The sequence below is a fragment of the Mirounga leonina genome, unplaced genomic scaffold, assembly GCF_011800145.1.
Source record: "Mirounga leonina isolate KUSES-001 unplaced genomic scaffold, KU_Mleo_1.0 Mir_153, whole genome shotgun sequence".
NCBI classification, from domain to species: Eukaryota; Metazoa; Chordata; class Mammalia; order Carnivora; family Phocidae; genus Mirounga; species Mirounga leonina.
The window spans coordinates 21,276,420-21,292,502 of NW_023270387.1; the positions used below are offsets into that span (position 1 = coordinate 21,276,420).

The following is a 16,083-nucleotide window of genomic DNA, read 5'->3' on the forward strand; positions in this document are numbered from 1 at the left end:
ATCAGTGTTGGAATTTAACATTGCACCAAACAGCACTTTCCACCCCACTGGGGAAAAGGGGTCTGCATCCCGACACGGCATGCTTTGCAAGCCCCAATATAAGGCTGTGTCTTTGTGTATCCTACCGGGCCCTCTGGCTAACAGCAACCTGGAAGCCCAGAGAGCCAAGGGCAGCAGATTGAGAAAACATAAAGGTGTGTTTTGCAGTGTCCCTGTCCTAGTTAGAACCACCCTGCCCTGCTCTGATCTTAGGGACCGGGGGATGGTCTCAACACTCCCCTCTGTGTTTGGTTTCTGGTGGGAACTATCCTATCCTAGTTGAAGGGTGGGGAGTGAAGCTGGTGGGGGTACAGAGGAAACCACGTCTTCAGGAGGGGTTCTAGAGGGAAACGGCAGATCTGGTGACTACCTGGGTTTGGGGACAGCTGTGTTTTACACATTTAGTGAGCAATACACTTGGCACTTTCACATAAATACAGCCGATCCACCAACAACGGGTTTGAACTGCACAGGTCACTTATACATGGATTTTCTTTGATAAACAGAGCACAGAACCGTAAATGTATTCTCTCTTCCTTATGATTTTCTTAATAACATTTTCTTTTCTCTAGCCGAGTAAGAATACAGCGAATACACAGAACATACAAAATACATGTTAATCAACTGTTCATGTCATTGGTAATGCTTCCGGTCGACAGGAGGCTATTAGTAGGTAATTTTGGGAGAGTCAAAAGTTATATGTGGATTTTTGACTGTGCATGGGGGTCAGTGTCCCCGATCCCCTCAAGCTGTTCAAGGATCAACTGTATCTGGGTTTCTCGATTCTCTGAAAAAAAAAAGAGAAACCCTGTTCCCACAGAGCAATACCCAGCTGCAGCTAACAACTGCCCTCTCTGGACAGTGTGTGTGCTCCCCACCAGGACCTCACAGCCAGCCTGCCATTACATCTGCTTTTCTTGCTTATCCAACACCCCTTTGCGGGCTCCAGTAACTGCTGCAGCTGGAGAGAACCCTGCATTCTCGGGCTGGGGTCTATAAAACCCCAGACAAAACAAGTGGAGCAGAGAGGTTCTGCTAATAGATTCTGAACATCCATGAGGACAGTGGCTAACTGCTTCTGAATTTCTCTAGCAGTCAGATCACCATCATGTGCTCTTTCCAACCACAGGAACCTTCCCGATAGATCAAGGGCTTTATTGTTGGATATAAACAGTTTCTGAGCACAGATTCTGTGCTGGAGTTTCTCCCTTTCCAAATATGGACCCAGTCTGCCTGGCCCTGGGCTCTCTTCCCCCGGGGCAAGGAGACTCGGAAGCAGGGAGACATCCCACAGGCTTTCCCAGAATGTGGCCAAAGTCTCAGTAAATAGAATTTAGTGTCCAGTAAAAGCCCGGAAGCAGCTGGGTTTCTTCCACTTCTCACACCGGCTCTTCTGGAGTCTGAGAAGTTAGCAGAGTCCATTAAACAAAGTGAAGGATTCAGGGGCCAATCGGCCCAGCGGTCTTCACTGTGCTCTCACAGGTCCGGCTTTGTCGTCCCCATTTTGATCCTGACTTGGCATCTCTAAGTCCAGGCGTCTCAGGGAGCATACGAAGTAGCGAGGAGGCTTGCAGACCAAGTCAAGTTCCTCCTTCCTGGACCCCAGGGCCGGCAGGATCAGCTGGTGGGCGTGCAGGTGAAGGGGGATGTGGCGGGCCTTCGCCTGGTGCAGCCCCAGCTTCTTCAGGGTACCAAGAGACAGCTTCTGTACAAAGACAAGACAGCTTCTTGAGAGCTAGGCCAAGAGCTCATCCTTGAGCAGTACGCTGGGTCAGAAGTCTTCCACTTAAAGGAACCACCACTGACTCCTCTGGAAGGCACAGCGGTGGACAGCCTGCTTCAGGGACATTCCCAGGAAGGGTTTGGAACCCAGGTGAGAGAAAAACCACCACACCTGGGAAGCTCTTATCAGCCAGTTCTCTGGCCTGCCTAGAGAATGGGCTGTAACATCAAGAGATAAAAAAGTGTCCTCCAGGGATCTTCAGCAATAGTAGGAAAGGCTGCTTGAAGGCTTCAGAAAGTCTCCCCCAACCTGCCCACAGCCTCCTAACAAAATCTGAGATGAACGAATGAAGCAGAAGGGTTTTGCTAACAGATCCTGCAGCTCCGTGAGAACAGTAGCTGCTTCTCTCTAAGCTAGGTAACTAGTACATGTAACTAACACGGTACCATATCTGAAGACAATACATCCTTGTGGTGACTCACTTGGGACTTTAACAAGGGGAAAGCATAAGCTCCCCCCCCCACTTAGCTGTTGCACATTGGGTCACACCAGTATCACCTGGGGGGCCAGCTGAGTCCAGTTTGAGTACTTGTGATCACCAAGGATTGGGCAATCCAGTCCAAAAGACAGATGAACTCGAAGCTGATGTTTTATTCCTTTACCAAAAAAAAAAAAAAAGAGAGAGACAAAAAACTTGAGTAGCTACAGAAACCATAGTGTGGGTTACATCTGCTTCTAACCGTATTAAATTAAAGCACAGGAAGACTGGCAAAGCCCCACCTATAATAAAGTTTAAAGAATAACAGAGCAAACTGTAAGCTACTAGGAAAGAAACATTATACGTGCTATTAAGCCTCTACGTTCCCCTCCCCCTCACAGTTCCTTTTCCACCACAGATAACCATTATCATCAACTTGGTATCTCTCCCTGCTTTGCTTTTGTTTTGTTTTTGAGAGAGAGAGAGAGAACCTGTGCGAGAGAAGGGGGTGGGGGCAGAGGGAGAGGGAAAGAGAGAATCTCAATCTCATGACCCTGAGCTCATAACCTGAGTCAAAATCAAGAGTCCGACGCTTAGCTGACGGAGCCACCCAGGTGCCCCTTGTTTTGTTTTTTATTTTTATTTATTTATTTATTTATTTATTTGAGACAGAGAGAATGAGAGAGAGAGAGCACATGAGAGGGAGGAGGGTCAGAGGCAGAAGCAGGCTCCCTGCCGAGCAGGGAGCCCGATGCAGGACTCGATCCAGGGACTCCAGGATCATGACCTGAGCCGAAGGCAGTCGCTTAACCAACTGAGCCACCCAGGCGCCCAGTTTTTTAGATAACATTATATAATGCTAAATAGTAGTGCTTTGCACATTTTTTCACTGTAGCAGAATATTCATAACATAAAATTTATCATCTTAAGCATTTTTTTTAAAGATTTTATTTATTTTGAAATAGAGCGAGAACAAGAGAGAGGGCATGAGCAGGGGGGAGAGCAGAGGGAGAGGGAGAAGCAGACTCCTCACTAAGCAGGCAGCCGGACACGGGGCTCGATCCCAGGACCCCGGGATCATGACCCAAGCCGAAGGCAGACGCTTAACGACTGAGCCACCCAGGCGCCCCTCATCTTAGCCTTTTTTATTTTTTTTTTAAGATTTTATTTATTTATTTGACAGAGAGACACAGTGAGAGAGGGAACACAAGCAGGGGGAGTGGGAGAGGGAGAAGCAGGCTTCCCACCGAGCAGGGGGCCCGATGCGGGGCTCGATCCCAAGACACTGGGATCATGACCTGAGCCGAAGGCAGACGCTTAACGACTGAGCCACCCAGGCGCCCCTCATCTCAGCCATTTTTAAGTCTGCAGTCGTGTGGCGTTACATACCTTCACATGGTTGTACAACCATCACCACTGCCCACCTCCAGAACTTTTTCATCCTCCCGTCCTGAAACTCTGACCCAATTAAACATTCCTTCCCGCTTCCTCCAGCCCCTGGTAACCACTATCCTACTTGGTCTCTGAATTTGAATACTCTAGGGGTCTCATAAATGGAATCATGCAATATTCTTCCTGTGTTGGTTTCTTTCATTTAGCATAAAGTCCACACACACTGTAGCACATGTCAGAATCTCCTTCCTTTTCAAGACACATTCCATCGTACGTCTACACATTTTGTTTATCCATTCATCTGGCGATGGACATCTGGGTTGGCTTCACCTCTTGGCTACTGCGAATAATGCTGCTATGAACACTGGTGTACACATATCTTTTCAAACCCCTGCTTTCAATTTTGTGGGTAATACCCATGAGAACTGCTAGATTATATGGTAATTCTATGCTTCATTTTTTTGAGGAACCGCTTTGCAAATTTTTAAATAAATGTACGCAAACTATTTATACCTTTCTACTACCTACTATTTTTAGTCATCCCTGTTGGAGCTCCCAGCCTCAGGTTAGCACCAGAAGCACACTCTCAAACACATCAGCTACAATCCCAGCGCTCTCACCAAACCAGCTGCTCAGAAGAAGGGCAGGACCCAGCACAAGGCCCTGGACGAAGCTCAGTGGCCCTGGGCTTTTGCCATCCCACTGCAGAAAGGTGGCCTCTCACCGGTAATTGGCTGGAGCTCCACAAGGGCGGAGGACAGAGTGCTGCTGAGCACCCGGTACTGAGTCACAGCCATATGTGCGTTCCGGTTGCTCCGTGCTCTCACTATCTTCCCATCCTCCATGCGGTAGCCTGGGGACAGCGCCATCTGATGCCAAAGAAATCAAGATATGGTCACAAAGGAAGAGCAGAAAACCCAACCCCCTGGGGATGACAGTTCACCCACCTTGTAGTGCTGCTGCTGACCCTGCACCTCCTTCTCGATGATAGGGATATCCACGACTCCTGCTGGGGGCACCGGGACGCGCACAGTGATGGCCCTGGGCATGACACACAGACCCTGGCTTAAGCCATGAGGTGAGGGGGGAGCTCCTCGGGTTTGGCTGCTCAGAGGCTGTAACACTGGACCTTCTGCACTATTGTGCTCAGTTCTAAAGACTGGAGCATCCCAAGTGATCTCTTGTCACAGCATTTAGCCTGAGAGCTCGATATTAGTATCTTTTTTACTACTAATGTATACTAATTACAGAATATTTGGGAGAACACAGAAAAACAAAAAAATTATATTTATAACATGGTCTTTCCTTCCAGCCTTTAAAAATGAATATGTATAGTTTATTTTTTTTAATTTAAAAAAAAAAGATTTATTTGAGAGAGAGAAAGAGAAAGAGAGAGTGAGGGCGGGTGGGGGGGCAGAGGGAGAGGGAAAGAGAAACCCAAGCTGACTCTGCGCTGACTGTGGGTCTCAATCTCACAACCCTGAGATCACGACCTGAGCTGAAACCAAGAGTAGGATGTTTATTCAACTGTGCCACCCAGGCGCCGCAAAAATGAATATGTATAGTTTAAAATGAAATTAGGGGGGCGCCTGGGTGGCTCAGTTGTTAAGCGTCTGCCTTCGGCTCAGGTCATGGTCCCAGGGTCCTGGGATCGAGTCCCACATCGGGCTCCCTGCTCCGCGGGAAGCCTGCTTCTCCCTCTCCCACTCCCCCTGCTTGTGTTCCCTCTCTCGCTGTGTCTCTCTGTCAAATAAATAAAATCTTAAAAAATAAAACAAAATAAAATGAAATTAGGGTAATATGGCTTTGTATCCTGTTTTTTATTTATTTTTAAAGATTTTATTTATCCATTTGACAGAGAGAGAGAGAGAGCACAAGCAGGGGGAGAGGCAGGCAGAGGGAGAAGCAGGCTCCCCGCTGAGCAGAGAGGCCAATGCGGGACTCAATCCCAGGACCTTGGGATCATGAGCTGAGCCAAAGGCAGATGCTTAACTGACTGAGCCACCCAGGCACCCCTGTATCCTGTTTTTTAAAAGATGGTTAAATCCTGACTGTGTATGAAATGAATGAAGAAGTAAATAAATGAACAGAATGAAGAATTCACAGGACCGCACCTGCCTGATTTGCCAGGTAGACAAATAGGGAGGAACTGGGCTCAAAGTCACAGAAACCACCACCACAACTCAATAAACATTCCAGATCACTTTTGTTGGAGGTGTCCTTTCATCATGTCTGAGGCAGGTAGAAGACCCTTTAATCTGTCCTTACGCTTATGCCTCTTCCAGGTCAATCACAAAGGAGTCCTTCTGGGTGGCCTATCATAGAATCGCTGACCGAGGGGTCAAAAGCCCATTCATATAACAATTCACAGCCTGGACACCTCACTTCAGGTTGGTAGCCGTTTGGGCTGCTGTCTGATATATTTTCTCATACTTAAATTGAGTTTTAACTGCTAGCTCACTCTTCCTAATGACATAACACTACTGCTCAAAAATGTTCACTCACTACATGCTCCATGAATAGAAACAGGCATTGATTTAGGTAGGTACTTCTTCATTCATTTCATACACAGATGAACAGATGAACAAGACAAAAATCCCCACTCTCAAGGAATTCAAAGTGTAGTAAGAAGATTCAAACAAAGAACTATAACAAGTCGCTATCACAGTAAGCCAGCAAATGCTAATCAGTTGCCTCCCATGTTCTACTTCGAACTACTTCCTACACCTGGTATTTAAGGCCATCATTAACTAGATTCCAGTCTACCTTTCCAGCATTATCTGTCACCATTCCCCCCTCCAAACTAGACTGTGTGCTTTATTCCTTTGTGAATGCCATTCCCACAATCTATAACACAGTTCTCCATCTTGTCTATCAAATCCTATTCATTCATCAACACACAATTAACGGATTTCAGTTCCTCCATGATGCCTGATACTGCGAATGGTTACCGAGTCTAAACTTTCATAAACAATTTTCACAAATAATATAACACTTTTTAAAAAAGATTTATTCTAGGGGCGCCTGGGTGGCTCAGTCGGTTAAGCGTCTGCCTTCAGCTCCAATCATGATCCTGGCGTCCTGGGACCGAGTCCCCCTGCATCAGGCTCCTTGCTCAACAGGGAGTCTGCTTCTCCCTCTCCCTCTGTGCTCTCTCTCAAGTAAATAAATAAGATCTTTAATTTAAAAAAAAAAAAGTGTTTTTAAATCTTTTTAAAAAAAAGATTTAGTCTAGAGAGAGAGCATGAGAGAGAGAGAACGTGCACATGAGCAAGCAGGAGGAGGGGCAGAGTGAGAGAGAAAGAATCCTGGAGCTCAACGTGGGGCTTGATCTCATAACCATGAGATCATGACCTGAGGCAAAATCAAGAGTCAGCTGCTCAACTGACTGAGCCGCCCAGGCACCCCAACACTTTTTGATAGACTTATATTTGGATTACTAGGATACATAATAATCTCAATTTTCAGTCTTTCAGCTCTTACTAGGAGCTAGGGACCGTGTTAAACAATTCATATGCATTGTCTCATTTAACTCTCTCAACTCCATTATTCTCATTCTTCCTATGAAGACAAAGCTTAGAGAAGTTTAATGACGTGGCTAAGGACCCGCACTGGTAAACAGCACAGCTGACAGGTAACACGGATCTTGTTGAGCTCTTAGCTACTACGCTAAACTTCTTCCATTACCTGTAATCTCTTATTACAGTGGTTCTTATATTTTTTTTTGTCATCATAGTGGCAAACCCAAAAAATGCGTTGGTCAGCTGTAAGGGGAGGCGGGTCCTCACTACTCTAGTGGGAGAAAACCCGGCCTACCTAATAGTAGTTAACTATTCAAATATTAAATGTGTGAGGGGAGCCGGGTGGCTCAGTCGGTTACGTGTCTGACTCTCGATTTCAGCTCAGGTCATGATCTTGGGGTCCTGGGATGGAGCCCCACGTCAGGCTCCACACTCAGCTGGGAGTCTGCTGGAGATTCTCTCTCCCTTTCCATCTCCCACTGCCCCTTCCCTGGCTCATGCTCGCACTCACTCACTCTTTCTCTCAAATAAATAAATCTTAAAAAACAAAACAAAACAAAACAAAAACCCACCATCACCACCCAACAAAAAACAAATATTAAACGTGTGTACCCTTCAACTTAGCAATTCCATTTTTAGGAATCTGTCTTAAAGATATAATCACCTATTCTTTGCAACAGACTCTGAAAAATGGAAAGTTAACTAAATATCCCAATATTTAGTTGTCTTAGACAACTACAATTAACATTTATTCAGAAACATTTCAGTGTCCGTTAAGTTCTGGGCGTCCTGGGGTTTTGTTAGGTATACTCTGCGTGCGCACACATGCACACATTTTCTTTTATTCTTTTTAAAGTGCATACCACGAATACATAATTTCTTATGTATTTTTTGGCATCCGAATTTTGTAACATGAATATCTTCTATGTTTTATAATTTCTATGAACTCTTTAAAGGAAATTATCTTCTATACAGGTTTATATGTGGGGTTTGTTTGTTGAAAGATTTTATTTATTTGAGTGAGAGAGAGAGCATGAGCAGAGGGAGGGGCAGAGGCAGGGGGAGAAGCAGGCTCCCCACTGAGCAGGGAGCCTGACAACAGGGCTCGATCCCAGAACCCCGGGATTGTGACCTGAACTAAAGACAGATGCTTAACCGATGGAGCCACCCAGGCACCCCCAGGAAGTTATGATATACCATACAACAGAACACTATAAAGCTCCTAAATGTACATGCAAAATGCTCTCCAAGATATACTGTCCAAGTGAAAAGAAGCAGGATGCAAAGCACTGCAAAATACATTGCCATACAATAATTCACTTATACATGCCTTGTATGACCCTGGAAGTTTACACAAGACAGTAGAATAGTGATTGCCTCTGCGGAAGAAAACTGAGTAGATGGGGGACAGGAGTAGGTTTCAGTTTGGTTCGTGTATCTTTCTTCTATTAAAAAAATGGAGGTAAACCTACATGCACTAACAAGGAAAGATCTCCAAGACACAGTTAAGTGGTAAAAGAAAGTATAGTGTTGGGGCACCTGGGTGGCTCAGTCGGTTAAGCATCTGCCTTCAGTTCAGGTCATGATCTGGGAGTTCTGGGATGGAGCCCCACACTGGGCTCTCTGATCAGCAGGGAGCTTGCTTCTCCCTCTCCCTCTGCCTGCCACTCCCCCTGCTTGTGCTCGCTCTCCGTCAAATAAAATCTTTTTAAATAAAGTACAGTGTACAGGGTACAATGTAATGCACACACACCCAGTATGTATCAGACATATTCGTAAATACACTGAGTAAGGACCAGAGGGATAAAAACCAAACTACCCCAAGGGAAGGGACTAGAATGACAGAGTGGGTAGATTCTCCAAGTTTCTTTTTTTTTTTTTTTTTAAAGATTTTATTTACTTATTTGACAGAGAGAGACACAGCGAGAGAGGGGAACACAAGCAGGGGGAGTGGGAGAGGGAGAAGCAGGCTTCCTGCGGAGCAGGGAGCCCGATGCAGGGCTCGATCCCAGGACCCTGGGATCATGACCTGAGCCGAAGGCAGACGCTTAACCGACTGAGCCACCCAGGCGCCCCAAGATTCTCCAAGTTTTTTGCTTTATCTTTGTTGTTTGACTATTTTACCACAGGAATGAAATCACGTGCTACTTGTATAATTAGTTTTCAATAATTTCTATGTACAACCACAATTAGGAGCCACTATTCTATCAGACTCCAATATTTTTTTTTTTTTTTTTTTTACAGACTCCAATATTCTAAGCACTTAAACCTGTTTCCTGTATTTTTCACATGCCCACACGTCCTAGCACAGTGCCCTCTCCTAACAGGAGGTCCTTCCATACAAATGGACGAAGAGATAAAAGGATGCCTTCATTTATACCAGTTCTACCAACTGCTAGCGATGGGCTCCATACCAGTACTTCTTTGCCACTTGACGGGTTCTAAACAGCTCTTGGACTTGATGTGCCACTTCCTTCTCCCAGGCCAACACCATTACCCCTGTAGTTTCCTTGTCCAGCCGGTGGCACAGATGCAAGGGCTCTGCCTTGTGGCCATGAAGCATCTTTGCCAGGATAGGCAATACATCAGTGATGCAGAGCTGGACCCCAGGGCCACCTAAAAAGGGAAGAGCCAGAGGTTTTAGTGGCCAGTAAAAGATCCCACCAGGGCGCCTGGGTGGCTCAGATGGTTAAGCGTCTGCCTTCGGCTCAGGTCATGATCCCAGGGGTCCTGGGATCGAGTCCTGCATCGGGCTCCCTGCTCGGCAGGGAACCTGCTTCTCCCTCTGCCTCTGCGTCTCTCTCTCTGACTCTCATGAATAAATAAATAAAATATTAAAAAAAAAATAAAAAAAATAAAAAAATAAAAGATCCCACCAAAGAACTCTACCTGGGAAGAAAGTCAATGTTTTCAAGAGCTTTATTACTGAAATGTGGTCCAGAAACTGGCAACACTAGTATGTTCAGGGAGCTTGCTGGAAAGGAATCTCAGGCTCCCAACCCAGATTATTAAATCAGAATCTGCATTTTTTTTTTTTAAGATTTGATTTATTCATTTGAGACACAGAGATACAGAGAGAGAGAGAGAGAGCATGAGCAGAGAGAGAGGCAGAGGGAGAGGGAGAAGCAGGCTCCCTGCTGAGCCAGGAGCCCGATGTGGGGCTCGATCCCAGGACCCTGGGATCATGACCTGAGCCGAAGGCAGACACTTAACCATCTGGGCCACCCAGGTGCCCCCAGAATCTGCATTTTAACAAGATGCCCAAGGGACTCACATGCCTATTAAAGTTTAAGAAGCACTGTCCTAGAGCACGTGGCTTTCTCCTCAGACATATATATACTTATTAATCTACCTGAATACTCACAATAAAATCAGCAATCAAAGTGAGGTCTGGTATTTCACCATATAAACAAAGGCTTGAGAATTTGCCAAGTAAACTCGAGTGATAAATACAAGACTGAGGCTCTCCTGAGGCATTACAGAAGAGCTAAGAAGATGGGCTTTAGGTGAGATGCTCCTCTGTTCTATTCTAAGCCTAACTAGCCATTGGCCCGGAACAGATGATTTAATCTTTCCAACTTGCAGTTTTCTCATCTATAAAATGTAAATATCTAGATAATAATTGTTTCATGGGGAATGGGAAGAAAAAGATCAAGAGAGAAAAAGAAAATACACAGAACACTTGGCAATGTCTGACTTCATTCCTTGTCTTCATGCTTTTCTCCATACCTCCCCAAAAAGCATTCTTCTAGCTCAACTATGCCTTTTCCCCCAGTAAATCCCTTTCCCAAATGCATTTTTTTCTATCAATCTTTCCTGTCTCACTCGAGCTGTCTTAGACTACATTTAACGTTTATTCAGAAACATTTCAGTGTCCGTTAAGTTCTGGGCATCCTGGGGTTTTGTTAGGTATACTCTGTGCGTGCGCACACATGCACACACACATTTTCTTTTATTCTTTTTTAAGTGCATACCACGAATACATAATTTCTTATGTATTTTTTGGCATCCGAATCTTGTAACACGAATATCTTCTATGTTTTATAAATTTTTATAAACTCTTTAAAGGAAGTTATCTTCTATACAGGTTTATATGTGGGGTTTGTTTGTTGAAAGATTTTATTTATTTGAGTGAGAGAGCATGAGCAGAGGGAGGGGCAGAGGCAGAGGGAGAAGCAGGCTACCCACTGAGCAGGGAGCCTGACAACGGGGCTCGAACCCAGAACCCTGGGATTGTGACCTGAACTAAAGACAGATGCTTAACCGACTGAGCCACCCAGGCACCCCCAGGTTGATATGTGTTTGTGTGTGTGTATGTGGATCCTGCGTACGTTTTCAGTAGTGGAGGCCTCTCTACAGGGCAGTTTAATTTTTGCTTTGGCTGGAACTCCATTTTTTTTTTTTTTTTATCAGTTTTCATATTGGTTTCTGTGATTGGAGTTTCTGCATGTTTAGGTGTCCTTATTTGATCCTTGCCCATGCATAGTATAAGATCTGATTTTTCTCAGGTTATTCTGTCTCCACTCAAGGCCTGAGGTGGCTGACTGATTTATGCTGCAGTTTTGGGCTTGTGGGTTGAGATTTTCTGATCTTTGTTCAAAGAAGATGGACTATTTTCCTTGGTCTGGACTTAACTGATGAAATTGTACTCTGGATCATGTGAACAAAAACGTGCAATAAATCACCATGGTTAAAAAAAAGACACGTGAAGCAAATTCAGAGCCATTATATGGAAATACCATTACTTATAGAAGGTAATAAACTACCAGAATACATTATCCACAAGAGGTTTATAGGCCGAAAATAGAGTTATTTATGAAAATTAGTGAAAGTGGGAAAATTGTGAATAAAGGCAAAAATATAGTGGTGTCATTGTTGGAAGGGGAAATGGTGAGAACCTTAATATATTAAGCCCTATATATTTTTTTCTTATATGTCATTTCTTCTTTCCCAGTTTTTTTTTTTTTTTTGAAGATTTTATTTATTTATTTGAGAGAGAGAGCGATATATCAGGGGCAGGGGGGAGGGGCAGAGGGAGAGGGAGAAGCAGACTCCCTGCTGAGCAGGGAGCCTGACACAGGGCTGGCAGATGCTTAACCCACTAAGCCACCCAGGCACCCCTCTTCTTTCCCAGTTTTGATGTAAAATAATAGGAAGACAAGAACCACAGAGCCTTAGTATTTCTCTATAAAAATTCCCGTGGAGCTCTGGACACAGTGCATTCCATAAATCACTGCTGACCGCCCAATGTTTGGAATGCAGAGGCTGTCTTTTATATCTGTGTCCCCAGTAGTGCCTTATACAGGACTATAGTGCCTTATATAGTACTCCATAAAAAATTATTCTGAATGCAAGTCTTTAAGGAGCCCCACAAGCAATGTGTCAAAGTTATCCCTAATTGTAGTGAAAACGGAAGCAGCACCCCTCCCTCTCCCACATGGTCTTTACCATGCACAGGGAGACCGTAAGGTTTATTGATGACCACGAGATCCTTATCCTGGTGCACGATCCCTCGGCTCAGAGCCTTAGCAAGCACGTTGGGGTGGACTCGCTGCAGCTGCTGTGTGAACCGCACTAGTTCTTGCACCCTCCGCTGAACAGGGCTTGTGGGCACCTACGGGGAGAGCAGCAACAGGAAATGACTGGTGAAGACCTTCAGTAAGTCTGGGTGGGACTTTGGGTTGGGAACGACCATCTCTGCATTGAACTCGCGCCTTCCCCGAATAATTTGAGAGCGACAGTGCATGTCTGTCTTACCTGTCTCCACGCAGTGCTCAGGGCCGAGGCCGGCAGGAGCCAAAGACCCAGACCGCAGGAAGATATGGTACCGTCCTGACCTCTTCCCTTCCCTTTCTCCCCATCCTTCCACAGGTCCTCCACATTTACTTAACATCCGTCAGAGGACCCTCCCACCTCACGCCCAGCCGGGGAATCGGTGAACGCACTGCCTCTTGGGAGTTGTGGTCCTTTCGGACTCACCGGCTGTTTCTTCGTCTTTTGTTCCTGTTTCTGGGCTCGGAGCTTCTCCGCTAATCGCTGGGCACTCACGGTCCCAGACGCAGCAGCGACCGAACAAAGTGGCTTTGAGACGAGACTAAAGAGACTCCCCAAACGCTGCTTGGAACCCCGGACCCACTGGCCCGGCGCGTTACAGCTGGGTGCCGCCATCTTGTCAAAAAGGGAGGGGCGAGTCTAGACCACGTGCGGAAGAGGGGCTAGAGGGAGGAGGGAATGGGCGGGTCCTGAGGGTCATGTGGGGGCGTGGGGGCGGGGTCTGGGCCGAGTCACGTGGGGCGGTGCGCGCTGAGTGCGGCTGCGCCGGCCGGTAGCTGCAGCTGGAGCGGTGGCGTTTGCAGGAGACTCGGTGAGTGTTTGGGAAGCCAGGCTGGGGCTAGGAAATGCCGGTTCTTCAACGCTTTAACGTTTTCGCGTCTCCGGGGCTTCTGTTCTCGGAGAGCACTGCCCCGGGAACCGTTTCTCCCAGTGGGAGAAGACCCCACTCAAAAACACTTCCCCGCCCCCGCGCCCCGTGGAAGCGATGCCCCATAAACGCTCGCCCCAGAGCCGCCTTAGGCGCCTACCTCGTCCCTCTTGGCAACCACATCCCTGGTGTCCGGCCAGTCGCCCGAGGGACGCGTCGTGTCACCTCTCATTTCCTTGCCGCTCGACCTTCGGAGTTGCCCGGATCTCTGTAGGCTCCCCACCCCTCACCTCCTCTTTGTTGCAGGTTGTAACCTGTCCTTCTCTCCCAGGGGTAATGGGGAACCCTTCCGTTATCCAGGGTCCCCAGCTGGTATTCCTACCTAGGGAACACCTTGAGTTTCTTCTGTTCTTCCTCAAGAATTCATTTTTTGGAGTCTCCTCGCCCCCTGCGCTCTCCCTGCTCCTTCCAAAGACAAGACTGAAAATGCAGTACAGAGCACGGACCTTCCTTCCCTTTTATGCTTCCTTCATTTTTTCCCCTCCCTACTTTGCAACCGCCCCAAACCTCTCCCTCTCTTCCAAGGTGCAGTGTTGGAACTCCCATGCCCAAACTACAAGGGACTCCCTCTGATTTCACCGAGGGGTGGCTGGAAAGATGAACCTCTGGTTGGGGTGATAATGTGAAAAATACCTTGGGACATACCTGCCATTTGTTAAGAAACCTAATGGCGAGTTCCGAAGGGATGTTCAGAAAACTAATGGATCCGTACTGACATTAGAGGAAACGATTTTTTAAGACTGCTGAGAATGAAGGCTCCTTGAGGTGTTCGAGTAGGTGGTAGTGGAAATAGGTTTGCGACTTACCCCTCTGAAAGGGATTGGCAGAGGGAGCCATATTGGGCACGAAGTAAAGTTGAACAGGTGAGTGGAGCTAACCTATAGAAGACTTCATAAGTCGAAGAAGAGTTTGAGCTAGATGTTAGAAGTAACGAGGAGTGTTTGAAGCTTCATGAGCAGGAGAGAGAGAGTCCTTGAATTCTAGAAATGAATCTGGCAGTTGAATGCAGGACAGATTGAAGAGAAGAGGGCTTTGATAGCAGGCAGATCAGCTGGGATGCTGCAGTCTAGGGGAACAGTAAAGAGGTTATGCTTCGTCCGTGGTCTTTCCCCCTACACTGTGCTGTTCTTTGCGTTGGAATTGATTTTGAGTACAGGTCAGGATGTATCATTGGCAGCTGATGTTGAAGTCTGAGTCCCTTGAGGACTTGCTCATGGTTTCTTTGTAATTCCCACATCAGGCACAGAGTAAACTCAGAAATATTCATTCCTTAGATGGCTGCAGTGCATCACAGACGTGTATTAGATGTGCCTGAACATTTGAGTTGTCTTCTTTCTGTCAGTTTTTGACCTGAAAAATGGAGGTAGGAGTAAATGTATTTGTAAAGAGTGGGGAGTATGTATCTTGTGTATGTATCTGTAATAAGACAGGTGATCAGGATATAAATTCGAAGAATCCCGAGGGAGGTTGGGAAACAACTCTTTTTTTTCCCTGCAAATTCACAGGTAAGATGTAGATCTATAACAGTTGAGAATTGCTATCTTTTACTGATACGCTCCAGACCCAGGTTCTGATTTTATTCCTTGCACTTAGGTACATGAAGCCTCCTTTTCCAAGGACTCTGAAATGTGAATGTCAGGATTTAAATTTATATCGTTACATTAATTACAAACTTGTTTTAGGTATAGGACTTCTTTTTTTTTAATTTCTTTTTTTTTTTTTGAAGATTATTTGACAGAGAGAGACACAGCAAGAGAGGGAATGCAAGCGGGGGGGTGGGGGAGGGAGAGGGAGAAGCAGGCTTCCCGCCGAGCAAGAAGCCCGATGTGGGACTCCATCCCAGGACCCTGGGATCATGACCTGAGCCGAAGGCAGATGCTTAACGACTGAGCCACCCAGGCGCCCCTAGGTATAGGACTTCTATGGTTTTGTGTAAGGGGTGTTTCTCCCTTAACCTGTGCTTGCGTTCAAGAAATGATACCTGTTCTTGCAGAATTGGCATTCTGTGGCAGGAAACAAATGAAGAACCAACTCAGATGTCAATGCTGGTGACAGCTTGTGTTCTTGGGTTTCAGGTACCCCAAGGTACACACCATAGTGCCTAAGAATAAAAACACCGGTCAGGTTTTTCTAGAGAAGGAACTTCCAGGGTTTTCTTTTAAACTGAGAGAAATATTTGAAAAATTCAAAGACTTTGTTTGTTATCACAGTACAGCTTTAGCCAATATGGGTACAGAAGCTATATTTTAATGTTTATGGCATGTGGTTATTTAGAGTTGCTCTCTGCATATACAAAAATTTATGGCAAATATGTTGTCTGTCTTTTGTTTTTTAATGCTATATTGCCTCTTTCCTCTTCCTCATTCAATTGATTTTATTTTAGGCAGTTCATTTTTCCACTTCAACACCAATGCCATGTTCTCTTTTTGCTTGAGGACTCCTCTTGTCT

At 45.9% G+C, this 16,083-nt stretch overlaps 2 protein-coding genes across 2 annotated transcripts in view; one reads left to right on the forward strand and one right to left on the reverse strand.

Moving 5' to 3' along the window:
• Positions 1–502: 502 nt before the first annotated feature.
• RPUSD4 (RNA pseudouridine synthase D4) lies at positions 503–13,346 on the reverse strand. The gene is made up of 7 exons (XM_035009259.1): positions 13,133–13,346; positions 12,602–12,767; positions 9,568–9,769; positions 4,580–4,673; positions 4,357–4,501; positions 2,321–2,418; positions 503–1,744 (listed from the first exon to the last, which is right to left on the reverse strand). Exons 1-7 carry the CDS (start codon positions 13,319–13,321, stop codon positions 1,505–1,507), a joined length of 1,134 nt encoding a protein of 377 aa, XP_034865150.1. The 5' UTR covers positions 13,322–13,346; the 3' UTR covers positions 503–1,504.
• Positions 13,347–13,440: 94 nt separating this feature from the next.
• FAM118B (family with sequence similarity 118 member B) overlaps positions 13,441–16,083 on the forward strand; it is a 47,797-nt gene continuing 45,154 nt past the window's right edge. Inside the window, exon 1 of the mRNA XM_035009269.1 lies at positions 13,441–13,517. The gene's annotated coding sequence lies outside the window, so the exon portion shown is untranslated. The remainder of the gene's footprint in view (positions 13,518–16,083) is intronic.

Coding starts and splice junctions, on each gene's coding strand:
- RPUSD4 (XM_035009259.1), bottom strand. CDS start 13,321: ATGGCGGCACCCAGCTGTAACGCGCCGGGCCAGTGGGTCCGGGGTTCC. Junction 9,770..12,601: donor TTACGGTCTCCCTGTGCATG/GTAAAGACCATG, acceptor TTCCCTTTTTAG/GTGGCCCTGGGGTCCAGCTC. Junction 1,745..2,320: donor GGACTCAGCTGGCCCCCCAG/GTGATACTGGTG, acceptor GTCTTTGTACAG/AAGCTGTCTCTTGGTACCCT.